This window comes from Anolis carolinensis, chromosome X (genome assembly GCF_035594765.1).
Source record: "Anolis carolinensis isolate JA03-04 chromosome X, rAnoCar3.1.pri, whole genome shotgun sequence".
Taxonomy (NCBI): Eukaryota; Metazoa; Chordata; class Lepidosauria; order Squamata; family Dactyloidae; genus Anolis; species Anolis carolinensis.
The window spans coordinates 8,430,227-8,449,194 of NC_085847.1; the positions used below are offsets into that span (position 1 = coordinate 8,430,227).

General features: G+C 43.4%; 1 protein-coding gene across 4 annotated transcripts in view; it reads left to right on the plus strand.

The window, feature by feature from the left end:
• ksr2 (kinase suppressor of ras 2) overlaps window positions 1–18,968 on the plus strand; it is a 148,358-nt gene that overhangs the window by 70,750 nt on the left and 58,640 nt on the right. For 2 of the 4 annotated variants that reach the window (XM_062958725.1, XM_062958724.1), the window contains exons 5-9: window positions 3,445–3,623; window positions 6,413–6,535; window positions 13,863–13,932; window positions 16,606–16,689; window positions 17,321–17,388. In XM_062958725.1, the coding sequence (XP_062814795.1) occupies window positions 3,445–3,623; window positions 6,413–6,535; window positions 13,863–13,932; window positions 16,606–16,689; window positions 17,321–17,388 (524 nt within the window). The remainder of the gene's footprint in view (window positions 1–3,444; window positions 3,624–6,412; window positions 6,536–13,862; window positions 13,933–16,605; window positions 16,690–17,320; window positions 17,389–18,968) is intronic. The other 2 variants (XM_062958726.1, XM_062958727.1) reach the window with 1 other exon arrangement.

An 18,968-nucleotide genomic window follows, 5' to 3' on the forward strand; every position in this document is an offset into this window, starting at 1 on the left:
GAAGAGGGGGAAATGATGAACATGGCAGTGGCAGTTCTTAACAGCACTTGCATGTCAATAGAGAAGAGTATTTCTGCTTTGCTCTCAGCTGAATTCTTCATCCCTATTCGGACTCTGCCAGCCTAAGTGCTTGGATTACCTTGAGCTTGAATGACTTCTTGGGCTCATCCAGCCTTAGCCTTTCCTGGAAAACTTGGAATGCTAGGGGTGGAACCTGGGCTCTTTCAGCCAGGGATGTGTCTGCTCTGCCTCCTGGCAACTTGAGCAGTCCTCTGGTCTTACTTTTACAGGCAGGGCATGCTCCCTGGAGGTATGATGCCAAAACAAGCGCAGGGAATGCCTGTTACTTGACTGTAGAGTGAGTCTTGTATGACAGCATGAATGATCGTATGCCAGCCAGTACGAGTCACGGAGGGGTGGGCTGGGGGGAGGGGACACTAGTGACAGAGTCCTGAGCTTACACAACCCTGCTTTGATTCAATTGCCCTTTCAGTTAGAAAAAAGTCACCAGCCAGCATGTGTAACCTGCTCTGCACAAGATGTGGAAATTAATGCCACTTTTTCCTGTGCTAGGAAACAATTAGCACATTAGAAAGATGTTGCCTAATTGTTTTTTTTCCTCTCTTGCCCCCCCCCCCCCCATTACCTTTGCAAGCTGCATTGTTTTTGAAGGCCTGGCAGGCACAGGAGGAGCTGCAATGCAGTCATTTCCTATTGAGGGCTTTCTCCAGATGCCCACAGCACTGAAGGGCATGTGCTTCAAACAGGCGTGCAGGAAGGATGTCTGTTGCTGGTCAGAAGAGCCAAATGCCTGTCCCTGGCACTGTTTTCTTCCCCTTGCGTGACCTCCTGAGCCAGGGGCACTCTGGTTTCTATGCTTACCAAACAAATGGATTTGCACTGTAAATCAGGACGAGACTATTTGGAGTAACAAACAGGGCAGAGAAGAAAAAGGTTACATTTTGGGACTGTAGTTTCTAGAATCCTGCAAGCCAGTGGAGACAGAAGTCATGTTTACTGTTGGTTTAGCTAAGCTGTACTCCAAAACACAACTTTTCAAAGCTTTACAGACAAAGTGGAGGGAAGAGAGGCATTGTGTATTTCTTGGCTTTTATTTGTTAGCCTAGTCTATAATGCCATGCAGTTTACTTTGCATTGGAAGGAGGTACATTTATTGGGCAGTTTTGAGCTGGAGGTCCCCTCCAACTTTATGCTTGTAGTTCTCCAAAGCCCAATAAGAAGGCTACCAATTTGTTATAGACTATAAAGTAAATTAGTAGTAGTAAGTTTCCAGAGAGTAGCACAGACGCATACATGCACACTTACATGTGCCACAAGGGACTCCTGTGCCAAAAACATCCCGGGGCTGTGGCCCCATTGAGCTTTGGCTTCACTACATCACTGAACGAGTGCCTCCTCCAGGTTCTTCATCACCAGAAGAAGTTACACATTTGGGGATGGGGAGTCTTTCTCCTAACCAGCCTTCGCTTCTAGAGATCATCTTTCAGTGAAGCATTTAACAGTGTGTTCCATCACATTATGCTTTCAGCTACATGCTCCCTCAATCAAGGAAGCTAACTAGGTTTTTGCTCAGAGTTCAGTGTTGATGCTTGGCAGAACTGCTCTGTCGAAGGAGGAGAGCGCTCTGTAAAAAAGGAGAGAAAATGTGTGTGAGACAGAGATGGATGGAGGCGGCTGTTCCTGAAACACCTGTCACTTGGGTATCAGGGGCAAGAGAAAATCTTACGATGTATTGCTCCAGACTGGAAATAAATCAGAAAGCGCTGCCTGGGCAAGATAAATAGGAGAAATAGCCATGCAGAAATTGTCAGCTTGGGCCCTCAACCTGGATCGAAGGAGCTCTGTGTCCCCTTTCCACCACTAGAGGGCAGAATGCACTGCCTGTAGAATAGAAACCATGACTCCCTTCCGGAGGGAATGGTCCTTTTCTTCTGGAGAAGGCTGCAGTGTCCAAGGTAGAGTTGAAGCAGCAGCATTCTTCCCAGAAACTCCCAGTTCCACAAGCTCAGATCAATTTTGGTGAGCATTTGTTGAGCAAGTGGGACCTGCAACTATAGATACCAGCGTGAAGTGCTCTATTCCTTTAGCCAGATCCTCCTCAAGGTTCCTCCATTCTATTTCCTTGTTGCTCCACTTTCCCCAGTTTTCCTCAAAGTATCCTACAACTATGGAACTTGCACTTTACTTAGCTGGACGGGCCTTGTCATCAGAAAGGGCCTTGACATCAGAAGTTGTCTTGCATTATTTTTAAGTCTTTTTAAAAGGAAAGTCGCTTGAAATAATTCTTTATATCTTTTTATTACTGTATTAAGTATCTAGTACCTAATAGCCCATAACCATTGGCTGTTGCATGATCCGGTTCTAACATGGGCAGGCATGTGATGTTTTGGAAGCATGCAAAACATCCTCACCAAAAGAGTAGAAGTAAAAAATGTATTTTAAAATGATGAATTAAACAATAAGTGGGCCACTCCTCTCATGTAATCATAGGGTATTCATTCATAGGGGACAGTTTGTTAAATTACTGTTAGCAACTGGATCCTCCAGGCTTAGATGGGAATGTCAAATACCATATGAGGGAAGGTCTTCAAAATATATTTATATATAGTCCATTCTTCAGCTGGAAAAATTCCCCAAGTTTTTTACAGACTCCTTTCAATATGAGATGATTTGTAAAGGCAGGAAACAGAGGGGAAAGGAGGTGGGGAGGGGACTGGAAAAAAAAACCCAGCTCCAGTGGCTTCTATGTCAATGAGGCAGTATTTAAGACTTTAGAATGTTAAAGGCATCAAGTACCTTGGAGCCTGCCATTCAAATAGAATCTGCACCTTGGATAACTCACTTAAAGTTTGTATTAAAACCCACCATGCTGCTGACATGGAAGCTGCCAGCTGCCACTGACCAGTTCAGAACACGATACAGTTCTTGTAGTTCAAAAATGGGCTTTGGCAGGCTTCCAATTGAATAGTCAGGCAATGTACTCTCCCTTGAAATTGCCTCTCAAAATGGAAATTGTTGGGCTTATACCACGGGTGAGAAACAATAGCCCTTCAGTTATATTTGACTTGCAGCATCCATCAGGCCTTGCCAGCATAGCCTGTGGTTGTGGCCTGTAAAACACTGGATGGCCGCTGTTTCCTGCTCCTGTTTTGCAAGACTTGTCACCTCTGCTACGTCTCTTAAGGTGAGTAAAAGCAGCAATGGAAGCTGTGGCTTCTTCTCTTGTTTACAAGGCAGTTGGACTCCCCTGATGGCTGACTACAGGCAGAAACTGCAAGGTAACTTATGTGGACTTGTGGACAGGTGCAAAGCAGATGTGTTTCTGTTCTTATGTCTTGACCTGCTTTTCCTTGCCCACTTGTAGTAACAATAGCATGTTGTCTTCTCATTTGTTACAACACATTTCTCCTTTCTTTCTTGCAGAACCAAGAAAAAAAGCAAGCCTCTGAATCTCAAGATCCACAGCAGTGTGGGGAGCTGTGAGAACATTCCAGCCCAGCGCTCTCCCCTCCCAGAACGCTCCCTGCGATCTTTCTTTGTTGGACACCGCCCTTTCCTTCCTTCTACCCCTCCTGTCCACACCGATGGCCCCTCCTCAACAAGTAAGCCAGGGATTTTGAGGGGGTGGAACCGAGCAGAATTTGAGACTGGTATGGGGGGGGGGGAATGTACCATAACTCCCAGAACCCCCAAGCTAGCAAGGCTATGTTGGCTATTTTAGGAGAAGTAGTCCAAAAGGTTACTTGCCTAGCTCTGGAGGGAAGGTGAAGATAATATAATGCAGAAGAAGCTTAGCAATTGTGGGATCTTCGATTATAGGTCTTGCCTCCAGAGGTAGCTTGTGTTCTATTTGGCAGAATGAAAGCAGCACCATTTTGAGGCTAAAGATTTGTGCTTGGGGGGGGGGGGGGGGAGAGAGAGCAGAAAATAATCTGAAACAGGCTGAATGTTGACTCCTTTGTCAGCCTTTCAAGCCATACCCCTTCTAGTCATATTGGGGCATTTTCAGACTCTTGACCAATCAGCCTTTCCTTTGCAGATGGCACTCCCACCAAAGGCTGTGGGGCCTAGTGGTGGGGGCCTTAATTAAGTTGGCGTACCAGGATGTCTGCTTGCACGTGTGCCCTCTGTCAGTGTTGTCTGGCTTCTGCAATACATGTGTCATCCTTGTACCTTTCCTTGTCAATTTGTCAGAGGGAAAAACAGCCATGCAGCAAATGCCAACTAACACGAGTGGATGTCCAGATGGAAGGGGGTCAGGACGTCAGCATAGCTGTCTGCCATCGATGCTGAGGTTTTCCTCCCAGCTCTTTTGTTGACGTCGTTGGTGACACAGCATGCCCTGAATTGCCAAGCAAGGCTCCAGCTCAGTGCCAGGGACAGGCTTTCACTCCCTAGCTATATAGCAGCTCTAAAAACATAGCACTTGGGGGCCTTTCAGCTGTTGTCTATTGAGATCTCTCCAGCACTAGCCTCCTCTGGCCCATCCTTTTGAGCTGTAGGGGCTGCTGCTATATTTGCAGGCCTGAGAGTAGTATGTTTGGATTGTCGCTTCCTCACCCCTTTCCTACAGGGCCTACAGCTCACCAAAGACATTTTGCTGCCTGAGGCAAAGGAAAAGATTGCTCCCATCAACTCCATCTCGGAAACATACAGGACTAGCCAGGGGCAAGCAGTGGCTTCTACTCCAGGGATGCACTGAATCTGCTGTGGGTTTTATTCCAAATTTCAAAAGAACTAGCAACGATGTCAAATCCTAGCTCCAAAATAGGTTCAGTACCTTGGTTAGTTCCTTTACACTGGAACATATCTTGGAGCTTGTTCAATGCATCCTGATACACAAGCCTCTGGCCAACCTGCAAATTAGTTGTCTTGCAATTTAATCTTACTTCAACGATCACGATGGGACAGCCTTTTTCACCACACCAAGGACAGCAAGATAGTTTAGATAGGATGTCGCTATCATTAGCTACATGGCATGGCCAGTTATGGCAGGCTCCAAGGCACTGAATTTAACATTTCAATGGGGGACCGTAAGACCAGGTTTTCTTTGCTGTGAAGGTCACAATAAAGGGAAGCTGCATTGAACATGGCCTTCTTGACAGTGGCAGTGAACGTATAGTATTCCTTTCTAGTTGACAGCAAATTTCACTCCACTCCCCCTTTCCCCCCTGCGCTTCAAGCACAGGGCAAAACTCATACATTTTCAGCAAACCATTGTGACTGTTCAAATTCAACCGTTTTTTCTTTTTGTTTGTTTGCTGTTTGGCTTTGGTTGTTTCCTGCTGCTGAATTTAATTAGTTATCACTTTCCTGTTGCGTGCTGCTATTCGCTCCATTACTGCTTTAGTTGTTTTGTTTTTTTTTAAAAAAAACTCCTGGTCTTGATTTTTTTTAAATTAAGATGTCTTATAAATCATGACAGAGTCACTGGCAGAATTCAGGTATTTGTAAAAATAGATTGGTTTATCAAATGTATCATGCATACCCAGTGTGACATCTTTGCCCTAACTGAGAATGAAGGAGACCAGCCTTGACCCCTTTTGCAGAACTGACATGGATGAAAAGTCCTCTTCCAATGGCCCCAGATTGAAGGTTTCTAGTAGGTTTGTTTTAGGCTACACGATCCTTTAGAAAGGAGTGGACAATAGGAAGGAGCAGAGCAGACATCTTGCCCATTGGTTTTTTTTAATTTCACAAAAACATAGAACTGGAAGAGCTTCATAGGAAATAGGTTGCTCCAGTTTAGGGCCTTTCTTTTTTTTTTTGCAATTTGGCTAACTAATTTAATTCAGGTAAAACACAGTTAGCATAGTAGATGTGCTCCTGTGCATTACTATAGCAGAAACTTTGCTGTGAGAGGCAGAAATAACACAAAAGGAGTAAGATTCACTTTCTATAACACAAAAAAGAGCAGACAAATACATTTTAGAAAACTTTTCATTCAAAACTAACCATGTGCAGGTGTGAAATGAAAAAAGAAGCTCAAATACACCTTGCATAAGAAAACAAAAACATTTTGAACCTTGTAGAGTCCACTTGAGATCTTCTTTCAAAATGCACCCAGGGACAATTATTTATTTTGCTAGCCTCCACTTTTCTTACAATTTCCATTTTGGTAGCCAAACATAGATCAGTGCTCTCTTTTTCTAACACAATAGGGGCAGATGATAGACAGACTGAGCTGCTCTTCCCCTTTTGCGTTTCATACTTGTTCAGTTAGGGAGTTTGGAAGAAGTTGCTGCTTAACAGGCCTGTTGTAGACAGGCACATCCAACTCCCGTAGGATCACTTACAGTAGAATCCCAGTCTCTCCCAGGTCAAAATTTATTGCATTGTTTACTGCCGACACGCTGCTACAACCTGACCTTGGAACTCTGTGTCTCTCCAGCCTTCCTTCAGCCTGTTCCCAGTGCCAATGCTGCTGAAAGCCTACCAGCTAGACAGAGGAGGAGGAAAAAAGGGTTCTGGGCAGGCATAAAAAGCTTCTTTGTCAAAGCCTTGGTTAATGGAGGTATGCCTGTACTTCTAATATTTCTTCAAGTCTCGCCGCCATGTCTTCTCTACAGAATCCTACAGCTACCCTTTTCTAATCATCTCCCTCCGGTTGAAGGAATCTGAACCTTTGTGTATTTCGTCCTTGCACATAACACATTGCAAAAGTTGTCTCCCTGATGGGTGAGATTACATTAGTTGTTTTTTTTTTTTTGCACATTTCCCACTGATTTTTCACATTTGAGGATTTTTTGACAAAAAAGCACAAAAAACCTCCCCTTTTTTGATGCAAAAATTACATTTAGTTCTTCCTTTCATAAAAACAATGGACCAAATCCTTCCAGCATCTTATTCATGCATATGTTTTCCTACAGAAGGACTGGATTGTTTTGCCAGATTTGGTTCAGATCTGAGAACACAGAATTACTCACATAGCACTACTGCACATCCAGGTGCATAGTCTTTGGAAAGAAAGAAGTCTCTGAATATCCCTGTATTTTGGAGATCTATGTGATGTCATCCCCATCCTGAAGCATTCCTAGTGAACTCCCAGGACTTCCAAGGAGTTTTTATTCCCCACTCTCCGAGGCAGTTTAAACTAACCCACTATTTCCTGAAATGAATCCTCCCTCTTCAAGGCCAAATGGCCATGTTATCCCCAAACCAGCTGAGAAGGCTATCTCCAAGAAGCACGGAGACTGTTCCCAGGGCAGGAGATTCAACAGAGACCAAGCAAAGGGAAGAGGAACACCGACAGTGAAAGAAAATGACTCTAATGCTTAACTAGTGCAGTGTTGCTAAAGCACCAAGTGGGGAATGAGAAAGAACTCAAAAGGAAGGGAGACCTGGGTATTTTATAAACAAGTTTGGATGTAAAGCCAAAATCAAACCAAAAAGAATTGGAAAGTCTCAATACTCCCAGGAACTTTTTTTCCCCCTTTCTGGCTAATCCCTTACATTATGCAGCCCTGATGTTGGTCAATCTTTTTTTCCTTAAAGAAATATTAAAAAATGGAAGATCAAAGGGAAATATGTCAGTCAAGGATGCAATTCTCTTACCTCAGTAGATCATTTTTATGGGGTGACTCAATAAGTCAAGGACTGGGAAATGTGCAGATATTTTCTATATCCCAACTCCATTTTGCTCTGTATTGTGCTGTACAAAATTATTACATCTGTATCTAATTACCAATTTGCTTTCCAGGGGCTTCACTTAAAAATAACGCTGATGCATGTTTGTTTATCTGTCTGTCCCGTCCCCCCCCCCCCCCAATTTCTTGGCCTTTTTCTGAACATTGACTTTCATTCTATGATTCTAACCTCAAGGAAACAACAAGTTGTCTGGGATAAACTGTTTGTTGTGTCCTGGAACAAGAGATCAGTAGGTTAAAAGCTGGGTGTGTGTGAAACGCCAGGGTGAGGTGCTTTGCTTAATGGCGAGAGAACACTTTTCCTCATAAGTTTACGTTACTCCCTGGTGGATTTGGTTGGCTTTCTGGTGCTCTCCCTTTGATTCTTTTGTCTGAGTGGTTTCCTACTTTACTGGAAGTCTGGAAGCCAGCTTCCAGTAACACAGGCAGACAGTCCACTCTTCACCAGCTAACACTGAGCCTTTGGACAAACATGCCTGTTTCATCTGCAAGGGGCCAAATTGAGCCACCATCAGCCAGGAAAACAAAGTCACCATTAGTACTGCCCAGGAATAGAAGATGATGCACTGCTAAAGCAATACAAAGGGCTCTGTAATCCAGCGTTTTGCTTCCTATAGTAGTCAACATAATTGTTAGCCACACAGAACGCCCTCTGTGTGGCTTCTTTCCAACAAATCCTTTGTCGTCATCCCATCTTCCCACCCCGCAAATCCATGGCTAAGGCTAGTCTGCCCTGCAGAATGAATTGGGCCCAGTTTTTTAATTGCCCAAGATGATGGTGCTTGTTGTGCTACTGAGCAGCAGGTTTTCCTGGACAGGCTTTCTGCACGGCACGGCAGCACAGGGAGAAGCAGAGGGCTCTGTGTCACAGCCCGGGCTGTTTGTTTGTGCAGCTCACGTCACCTGCTTGGCCCCACTCACTTTCAAGGAGCACGGGTGCCGTTCAGGTCTCAGGCCTTGTTTTTGCACCTGTCTATCAACGGGAGACAGCCGTGGCTTGCAGGGCTTACTGGTGTGTCTTCTGTCAAAGGAGAAGAGGGAAATGCATGACCCTCATTGGGTCACCTCCTCCCTTCTGCCAGGCGGCTCATTTTCCCTGCTGTGGTTGCATCTGTCAAGGAAAGCCTTTTGACTCTAAGAGAAAACTGTAATGTGCTGAGCCTGGAACTCTGTCTCAGCCTTTTGGCCTTGCTGCTGGGATTCTTATATTTGCTGCTGATGATCAAAACATGAGGCTTACATTTCTAAAATGGGAGGTGTCAGAGTTTGAGTCCCCTACCCACTTCCTCGAGAGAGGGGTTATTCAGCCTCGGGGAAACATTTCCCTTAATTCAGGGAGAGGGAGCTTCATCCCATGAACCCAAATCCACCCTGCTCCAGGTCCCAAATGTCTCTGAGATTTCTAAGACGATTAGGCTCATTTTCCTACCATTTGGGTTTGGACAGTTGAAGTGGCTCTCCTATGACTTGGTTGGTGGCATTAAGAGCTTAAAGCTAAAATGGGGTGATATTGTTGCTTCTGGCCCTGCCCACCACTAAAGTACAACATTTAGTTGCAGTTAAAGGCAGGAAACCCTGCATAGGCACCAGAGCATGTTGTTGTCTTAGTTCCCCCTTTTGTTTTTATTTTGCAAGTTTTTCTGAACGGGATTGTAATGAAAGCCAGAGAAAAACCCAAGAGGGTCTTCTAATGTTCAGCCCCAATTGAGGTCACTTGGTGACGGTTTTTAAAGTGGCATCACCCATTGGTGCTTTCATTGTACCTTCCTTGTTCGAGGACCATTGTGAGATAGGACTGAGTAGACAAGATTCAGTATACTTTTCACTAGAGCTCTGGAATTCACCAATTAAAACTTCGTACAAAAGGCATGCACTTAGAATGAAAGAATGCTGCACTGAGTTGTTTTTTTTAGTACCAGAACTGAATAGAACATGCAGAAACCATCCAAGCTTTTTTCACTTCAGTCATCTAGTTTTGGATGGTGGTCAAGATGTTACTAAAACATGTGGTTTAAAAATCCTAGTTGAACTATGGTAGATGAAGGATGCATCTACACTGCATAGTTGAGAGTTTTATACCACTTTAACTAACAGGACTTGAGGCTGTGGAATCCTGGGAGCTGTAGTTTGACAATCTTTAGCCTTCTTTGTCAAAGTGCGCTAGTGCCTCACCAAACTACAACTCTCAGGATTCCACAGCATAGAGCCAGGGCAGTTAAAGTGGTATCAAACTGCATTCTACAGTGTAGATGCACCTTTAGATCTCTCTTCTGCCTATCTCTTGGGATATGACCGGCGTCTTTTTATCATAGCTTTCCTTATTCATGCTGGTGAAAATGACTGTAGCTCCACCCCTCATGGCTTAGAAAGCAAAGTCACAAATTAGCTTGAAAAATCTTTCTAAAACCCATCAGTGTTCATCCATCCCAGCATTTCATTCTCTTCCCTCTCTTGGCACTGCACCGCCAAGCAGTAGGGGTATTGTTAATATCTCAGATCTTTCATCCATCAACCTTGTAATGAAAATAATTACCTGCAAATCACGGAGGGTCTCACACGGCTTTGTGCAGAGGTTATGATTCCTGATACACTTTAATAATAATTTTTTGGCAATGAGCATGTTATAGAAAGTAATTAAATGCCTTAGCCACACTCTCCCCATCTATAAAATAGCAGGATTTAATTGAGGCCAGCCAAAAGTTAGTGGAAATAAATTGTGGATGATAAAGCAGAGGTTTTAATTTAACTTTAGGTGAGTAACTGTAATTGCCCGTGTGTTTGGTTCACAAAGGATGATGGAGAGAAGAGAGAAAGGGTGGCTCATTGGTATAATGTGATTTAGTGATGAGCAAATGACATTTCTGAAAATAAAAAGGTTCCCATTGTACTTGTTCAAACCAGATCCTGAGTGGTGTAGATTGTCCCTTTTCCGGGGCTTTCAGCAAATAACATTTATTCAACTCCTGAGTTCTGAGGCATAAATTCTCCTATGGAAGGAAAGCTTGTCTGAGGTCCCATCTACACTGCCGTATAATGCAGTTTGAATTTGCATTATTTAGTCAGCTAAGACTCAAATAATGCAGTTCAGTCTGCATTATGAATCTACAGTGACCATATCATGTAGTTTGAAACTACATTATATGGCAGTGTAAATGGGGCTCGTGTTTCATGTCCACACAACAGGTCATTAATTTATGGATGTAGTGATGGCTACCAGCATAGATGGCCTGAAGTGGGGAATTATTTATTGCTTGGTTAGCTACATTTATATCCTATTTTTCATTCAGTAGGCCTATGGTTGCAGACATAGCTTTCTTCTGCTTCAGTTTATCCTCACATTAATCCTATGAGACAGGTCAGGTTGAGAATTGACTCAGTGAGTTTCATAGCCCCGCAGAGACTAGAGCCCAGATCCCTTAAATTCCAGATCACCCCTCAAATCACAGCATCACATGCTCTCTTGAGTGCTTGTTGTGGGTCACAAAATCAGCCCCACTCTTTTTGAGGTGAGTATAGCTGATCTATGGTTTCCCTTTCTCCTCCCCCCCCTTTAAATAGTTCAATTTACTAATTTCCCTCCTCTCTCCAGTGATCACTTTTAGCACTAGAATAGCCAATTTCTATCAAGACTTCTGTAACAGCTGAATAGTAGTTCCCAGTTTCAAAGGAAATTCTAGACTGCATCAATGAGGGAAGTAATAATACCCCTCTACTCTGCTTTGGTCAGACCTCCTCACTTGGAATCATACCCCTATGTTCAGTTCTGAGCAAAGCAAGTCAAGAAAGAGATGGACTAGATGGAACGTGTTCAAAGAAGGGTGACCAGACTGGTCTAAAGGTTTGGAAACCAAGCCCTAAAAGGAGTGGCTGAGGGAGCTGGGTCTGTTTAGCTTGGAGGGAAGAAGGTTGAGAGGAAGAATGATAGCCATGTTTTACTATTTGAAAGGTTGTCATATTGAAGATGGGGCAGGCTTGGATTGGCTAGCAGCTGAACCTGCCTTCAGTACAGCACATGGGATAGGCAACCTCTACCAATCTTGATGGTGGAAGATTAGTTTAGAGGTCTCAGGAAGTGCTACTTGACTTGCATTAATGCATCGCCCAATGGAAAGGCGGGCTCAGGAGGAAGAGCTTGCAACTCCTGAAGCCATTATCACACTCTGTCTCCTGGTAGAGCTGGCTGTGGCTGTTGTCAGTACCAGGACTATAGTCTTGAACAAGACTGATTTATGGAGGGGTGGGCAGATGAGGTGAAGCCTTGTTCCAGCCTTCCTTCTATAACTTATTCAAAAGTGATCCCAGCTAAGTGGATCTTGAACAGTTCTTACCAGGAAGCTTTCTGCCAGCAGCCCTTTTTGTTGAAGCTTATGCCAGAGAAGTTCTCTGAATGGCTCCTCCTAAGCAGCTGAGGGAGAGCCGGTTCCCACACAGGAAGTCGCATGCAAATGTAACCTTCCGAAATGGCACGCAATTAAAAACACTTCGACTGGCAATATTAAAATAGGATATGAAAGCAAACAGAGGCATTTCACAGCCTATATAGAAAACATTCACTAGCTTGTTTGCTAAAGGATTGACAGGTATACCTAATAAACCCTAGGGGCCACGAGGAGAGCCGCTTGATGGCTACTAGTGGCCAGATTCCAGTGCCCCAGGCTTTATATCCCCAATGAGTGCTCTTTTGCCCGGGGAGAATCAGACAGATTTCTCATTAATACTGTTAAGGGTCTCTCAGCTTTCAAAAGATGTGAATCTCCCGCATTTGTCTTTCTATAAGTCAGCAGTCTCTAGAGCAAACAATGCCTTTTATTCATTATTAGGTACAGAAAATAACTCCATGTGAGGTTTTGTTCCCATTGGTCCTGAGCAAAGAGAGTAGGAAGACATTGGGTAGCCTCTGGGTATCAAGAGATTTTGTTGCAATGGAATAAAAACATGGGCAGTCCTTTTTGGACTAAAGACTTCTGTGTATTTGAAGTGAGATTCCCCAGCTTAACCATTCACATCTGTATGTTCCCGTTGCTGTCTAAACCTGGACAGACATACGGCAAATCCACAAGAGAGGCTTAGAAGAGCTAAAGTGAAACTTAGAACACATCCAAGCAATACAGGGGTTTTTTTTAAACCCAACCTTTACTGGCATAATTTCTGTTCTGTAATGGCTGCATGTTATTCAGCCAGGTTGATCCTGCTATTCAACAGAATAAGGCAGCCTTCACAGAGGGGGAGGTATTGGGGACAGGAGTGAGAGATCCCTGATTATTCCTGTTTTTGGATACAGTTGTGTGTGCATGGAGCCCAGAACGGGAGGGAGGGAGCCAGGGGAGCTGAGCCCCTCTGAAGTAATCTGGCAAAATTGGACCACCAAGGTGTTTTGAATTTCATCTCCCAGAATCTCTGACCATTGGACAAGCTGACTAGGGCTTCTGGGAGTTGGAGGCACAAACACCTGGAGGGCTACAGGTTCTGCACACCTGTTCTACACTATAAAGTTAATGCAAATTGAAGCCACCTTTAACTGTCTCAACTTGTTGCTATGGAGTACTGTGGTTGGTAGCTTGGTGAGGTATCTGCATCCACTCTCTTTGGCAGAGAAGGCTGAAGAACATGTAAAATTACAGCTCCCAGGATTTCAAGCCTCGGGATAAATAGGATTTTTCATGCATGAAGGAAATTTAAGATCAAGAAACCAGCATCCATCTCCCCCTTTGATTTGCCTTTAAAATCTGGCTTTGAGTTTCCATCTATTCAATCGTGCGTGTGGCTTTAAGATATGGGTGACCAAATTTCTCTTTTTCCTTATCTTGATTAAAAGGTATCATCCACATATGACAGAGGAGTCAACAGACTTTGGGATGGGACTCTAATGGATATGGAATGCTAACTGACTGTTCTGGGAGGGAATGGAGAGCAGTTGTGGGGAAAGCATTCAGTATTCTGGAAAAGATCTTTAATGCTGACCTATGGCATGTTTTAATTTGAGTCCTAGTTGTGAGGAGGAGGCAAGGTATAAATAAAGATAATGGTGACGATGATGTAAATGTCCCAAGCAGCACCTGTTTTGTTATTATGTTGTTGCGATTTCATTCAGATGTTTGGAATTGCTCCCTCATTGACCCCCAGATTCTCGAATACAGTCTGAACCATGGTCCAAAATTCCAGGTGGTAACTTTCCCCCCGATTTCTGTTTTGCAGATACTCTGTCAGTCCCTCGGTGGTCCCCGCAAATTCCTCGGCGGGATCTGGGAAACTCAATCAAACACAGGTACAAAGTGGTAAAAAGTTCAGATGTTGAATGTGCGAGAGTAATTTTAACTCAAGGAGACCTGTGTGACTGAGGCAGGCGATGTTACCACCTTCTGTGCTTCTAACTTGGACACTATGGCTTATAATGAGAGTGCCATCTGCCCACGTTCTTGGTGCAAAAAAAGGTTAATGTCAAGCTGGCTGTCATCATTCAGCCCCTTTGAGCAGGTACTCCTGTCTCCTCTTTCTTTTGGAGTAGAGGGAGGATTTGTGTTTTTACTTTTAAGTGATATAATTACAATGATGTTGCCATTAAGATTTTTGCATAATAAGCGACCATTGTTTGCTATTGCAGGTTTTTATGTTATTCTTTTGGCAGGGGCAGATTGGAGTTGGCATTCTTTTTCTGGTGTTCTTTTTTCTGTAAAAGGTGTTTTAAAAATGTTTGTCATAACAAGAAGCAGAGTTACTGTTTACTCATAGATAGTGAGTAATGTTCATCAGTAACCTGCCACTTTGGGGTGGAGGGCAACCTGCTCATAATGCTCTTAGTTTTAAATTAATGTTTCCAGGTTCTGCTATGATCCAGAGATGACATAGTGCTGAAAAGTTCACTGCTGTGTGTGCCTTTGTGTGTGATGCAATTCTCTTTTTCAGTTTCTAGAGAACACATTCAATACACTATTTCAGTTTCTGTTGTCACTTAGATAAGGCTTTGGCTACTGTCAATAAACCCATAATACCTTATCTATGACCTTTCATCTTGAGCAAATGTGATGTGAACCTCCTTCCCTTTCTCTGTCTGCATTTTTATGGGGAAAAAATAGGAATAGGTAAGAATCCTAGATGGACCGGTAGGATGTGGGTGAAGAGGCAAGGCTGCTGTTCTGTGGCGTGGATGGCTTTTTGAAAAAAACACTCAGGCTGCTCTATTAAACTAGCCCATCAGTGGGAAAGCTGTCTGAGGGTACTTTTGCAGCTATATGTGCAGGTGTAGTTCAGCAAAATAACAGCATATTTGAGCCTACTATATTTGCCTAACTCACTCTAGAGAGGAGACTCAACAAAGACTGAATCACTAAGGGTACATCTACACCAGGCATGGGCAAACTTCGGCCCTTCACCCTACCAGCTGTTAGGAATTGTGGGAGTTGGAGTCCAAAACACCTGGAGGGCCAAGGTTTGCCCATGCCTGAGCTACACTGTGGAATTAATCCAATCTGACACCAATTTAATTGCCGTGGCTCAATGCTATGGAATCAGGGAATTGTAGTTTGGTAAGGCACCAGCCCCTGGTGGCACAGTGGGTTAAACCGCTGAGCTGCTGAACTTGATGAACTTGCTGACCAAAAGGTCAGTGGTTTGAATCCGGGGAGTAGGGTAAGCTCCTGCTTCTGACAACCTAGCAGTTTGAAAACATGCAAATGTGAGTAGATAAACAGGTACTGCTCCTGCAGGAAGTTAACAACGCTCCATGCAGTCATGCCCATGGCCACATGACCTTGGAGATGTCTATGGACAACGCCTGCTCTTCAGCTTAGAAATGGAGGTGAGCACCAACCTCCAGAGTTGGACATGACTGGACTTAATGTCAGGGGGAAACCTTTACCTTTACCTAAGGCATCAGCACTTTTTGGCAGAGACGGCAAAATACCTTGTCAAATTACAACTCCCAGGATACCATAGCATTGAGTCATGGCAGTTAAAGAGGTGTCAAAGTGTATTGATTCCACCATGGAAACATTCAGCTCAACATTCATACCCCCTGAGCATGGAACTGAAAGCCAGTTTCCAGACTGCCTCATAGAGATGACTGGATGATAGCACAAAACCCTAATCTACCATGAACACAAGATCAAAAATTTACTCTGTGACAAAAACAATCATCTGTTTGGTGTTTACATTGTGTTTTATGTATTTTAAAATATTGAGGGCTAGGAATGTGAATGTCTGTCAGGTTCCATTTTATTGCATTTCTCAGAATCCCACCAGCATGTCCCATAGACATTAGTGTGTATCTTGGTACACACTTTTCCTAATGAATGCATTTTAATGCATCTTACTTTATTCTTATTTTAACACATTAGTGCTATTGACTAAAGTGTGTTTGTGCACATTTTTAAAAATACATACATATTTTAGTGACATGTATTTATTGCTATCTAATTGGAAAAAAAGGTCAGCTGAAAACAGTAGTGAAGGTCTGAGTTTCCTTTTTACAATGACAAATGGGATGACACCTAAATGCTTTTGTTAATAATCTTACATTCCATGAACTGAGTACAGTTATTTATTTTGCTCAATACGTGAATCTCCGTTCCATTCCGATTGATAGTCCTGTTGACCTTCTGGCTAGATATAAACTTTGTGAAATGGCCTAATGTTGATTGACTGACGGAATTTCCAATGTTCTTGTTTGCCATGGACAGGCTAGGCAGAGCAACATATTGCACACATTCAAAATTCCCACTTGGGTTACAGAAGAATGGCAAGTGCTTATATCATCCATTTGCATTGGCTTACTGAGCCCGAATCAATAAGCAATCCTAAGTGCTTATGGTCCTGGCAGCTGGGATACAAGGGCTGGGGAGAGCAAAGAGCAAGCCAATAGATTAAATAACAAAATGCTGCCATTCTGGAGGAAATGGTTTTGCAAAGGACTTAGCAGAGGTCAATCTCTTTCTTGCTACAGGTTTTCCACCAAGTACTGGATGTCTCAGACATGTACTGTTTGCGGGAAAGGAATGTTGTTTGGACTGAAATGTAAAAACTGCAAGTATGTTACTTTTTCTTTAGGTTTTATTCCCTCCCCATCCCAAGACAGTGTAGCAGATAGCTGCAGTTGGATTTGGGGTTTTTTTTTTCCCTTAGCTATCGGTAGTTGTTCTTATTCCAAAGGCTCAATCACAGTTCAGGGTTTCTTTCCAGCTTTCCCAAAAGTTGAAAAAAGAGTGAAATTTATGCAGGATAGTCTAATCTTTGGATATATGTGGCAAGACATGTTTTTTGCAAAGCTAGAACAATTAGAATTTTATTCAAGACCTCACAGAAAAGGTCTAGACGTCCAAAACACCTGGAGGGCCAAAGTTTGCCCATGCCTGGTCTAGACCTTTTCTGTGATGTAGAAAAACTTAAATGCTGAAAATTCTGCAAGTTGAATTTCAGATTTTTCCCTACTGGTGTTGCGCAGTACTGGACTGGACTTTAGTTAACTATAGAGCCAGAAGACACTATTGTGCAGTGCCCCAGTTTGGTCTGGAAGCCTCTACTCTATAGCCCCTCCTGAGTTCAACCAGTGATCTTGATGGCTAAGCTTAGCTTTCAGATCTCCCATTTTCTGGCTTAAAATTGTTTATGACTATGCTGTAACATTGTCACTCAATGTATTCTCATTTCACTTCTTTTAGGCTAAAGTGCCACAACAAATGCACCAAAGAGGCTCCACCTTGTCACCTGTTGATCATCCATCGTGGAGGTAAGAGCAGCTAACTCAATGGTCTGAAGATCTTCTTTTGATTCCTTGTCATCTTGCACTTGGAGCTTCCCATTTGAACTAAGTTTTTCACAAATAATAGAATGTAAAGCTTCATTTGAATGCCATTTTGACATACTGAATATTCCTCCCTTTTGTGAGACATTTCACCTCCCCCCCCATAATAGTGCATAGGGCTTGAGGAGAATTTTAAGGATCTTGAAAAAGTGGCTTTACTGTTCAGTAGAAAAGGTGCCCATGTCAACTGATTCCTTCCTTCCTTCTTTCCTGGCTTGGGAAAAATGTAGCTTGAGATCACTCTCAAATACCAGTACCGAGAAGGCTTAACTTGTTGGGTTTATCTCCAACTATCTTTGGGTATGAAAATCAAGTTCAACAACATCCAGTGGGCCATGAGTTCCACTTTAAACAGAGCTTCAGCCTGAGTGGTTATCTTCACCGAAGGTGAAAGAATCATCTTCTGTCCAAGAGGCCAAGCCTGTTTCAACTGGTATTGACTCCAAAGGAGTGAGGAAGACCGTGCATACATCAGAATGTCTGGACAGCCAGAGAAGGGCAACTCAGCCTCAAAAAACCCAAGAGTGTCCCGGTGAAGCAGTAAAATCTTGTGATGAGCATTTGGGCAGGTAGAAATGTTTGCAGTTGGCACTAGGAGAGCAATTCCTCACTCACCCCCGACAATGGGGTGTTGGACCCAGAAGTCATGGCAGCAGTTGAAAAAGATCTTTGTGGCTCCTGGGCTATGATGCATTCCTTCTCACCACACCGAGGAACAAGTGCCAGCCAGGTGAATGTCTGCTCCCTTCTCTGCAGGAGAACACTTCATGCATATGGAGAGGAAGGCTTGCAGGCCCCCGAAGAGAGACGTCTCTCACCAGCAACAGCTTTGCCTTTTCATTAGAGTGTTCCCCCAGCCAAAGTAATTACCTGGAGGGAGGATGCTTTAAAACCCAGGCTCAGAAATATGCATTTCATTTATCGCTAATGAGGCTGCTGCTGTGTTCCGCTTGCTCAATACACCTTCACTGAGAATACTTGTATTTGCTAAATGCTTTTAATGAGCTGCTTATTGTGTCTAATCAGATGTCATCAGTAGTGGGATTTAAAATACAAAGAGGATGCAGGTTTGTTCTGCAGTTCCAAGCGTTTGTTTCTGGACTCCTCCTTGTCTACCAAAGGATAGTCCTCAGCCATCATGATTGTGGAGAGTTTCTTGCTGGTAGCTGGAGACTGCGAACTGTTTCACTTCCCCAAATGTCAGCATTGAGGTATTGGAAACCATAGAGTGCCCAGTAGATTTGCCATTGCTCAGGCAAAGAGCCAGTTTGAACAGAAACTTTTTCAGGCTTTCATATCAGAGTAACATAATCTGTTTCAGCATTTGCTCAGGTGAGATTTCTGCTGGAAGTCAAGCAACATAAAGACAACATTGATAACTGCTATATAGGAAGAATTCAATATTATGCATGGCAATCCAGGAATAAACCTGTGCAGCGTACATTTCTGAAGTGAACAAAGCAAAGGAGGGAGTTCAGTGATATTTTAGGTGGGACAGAAAATGC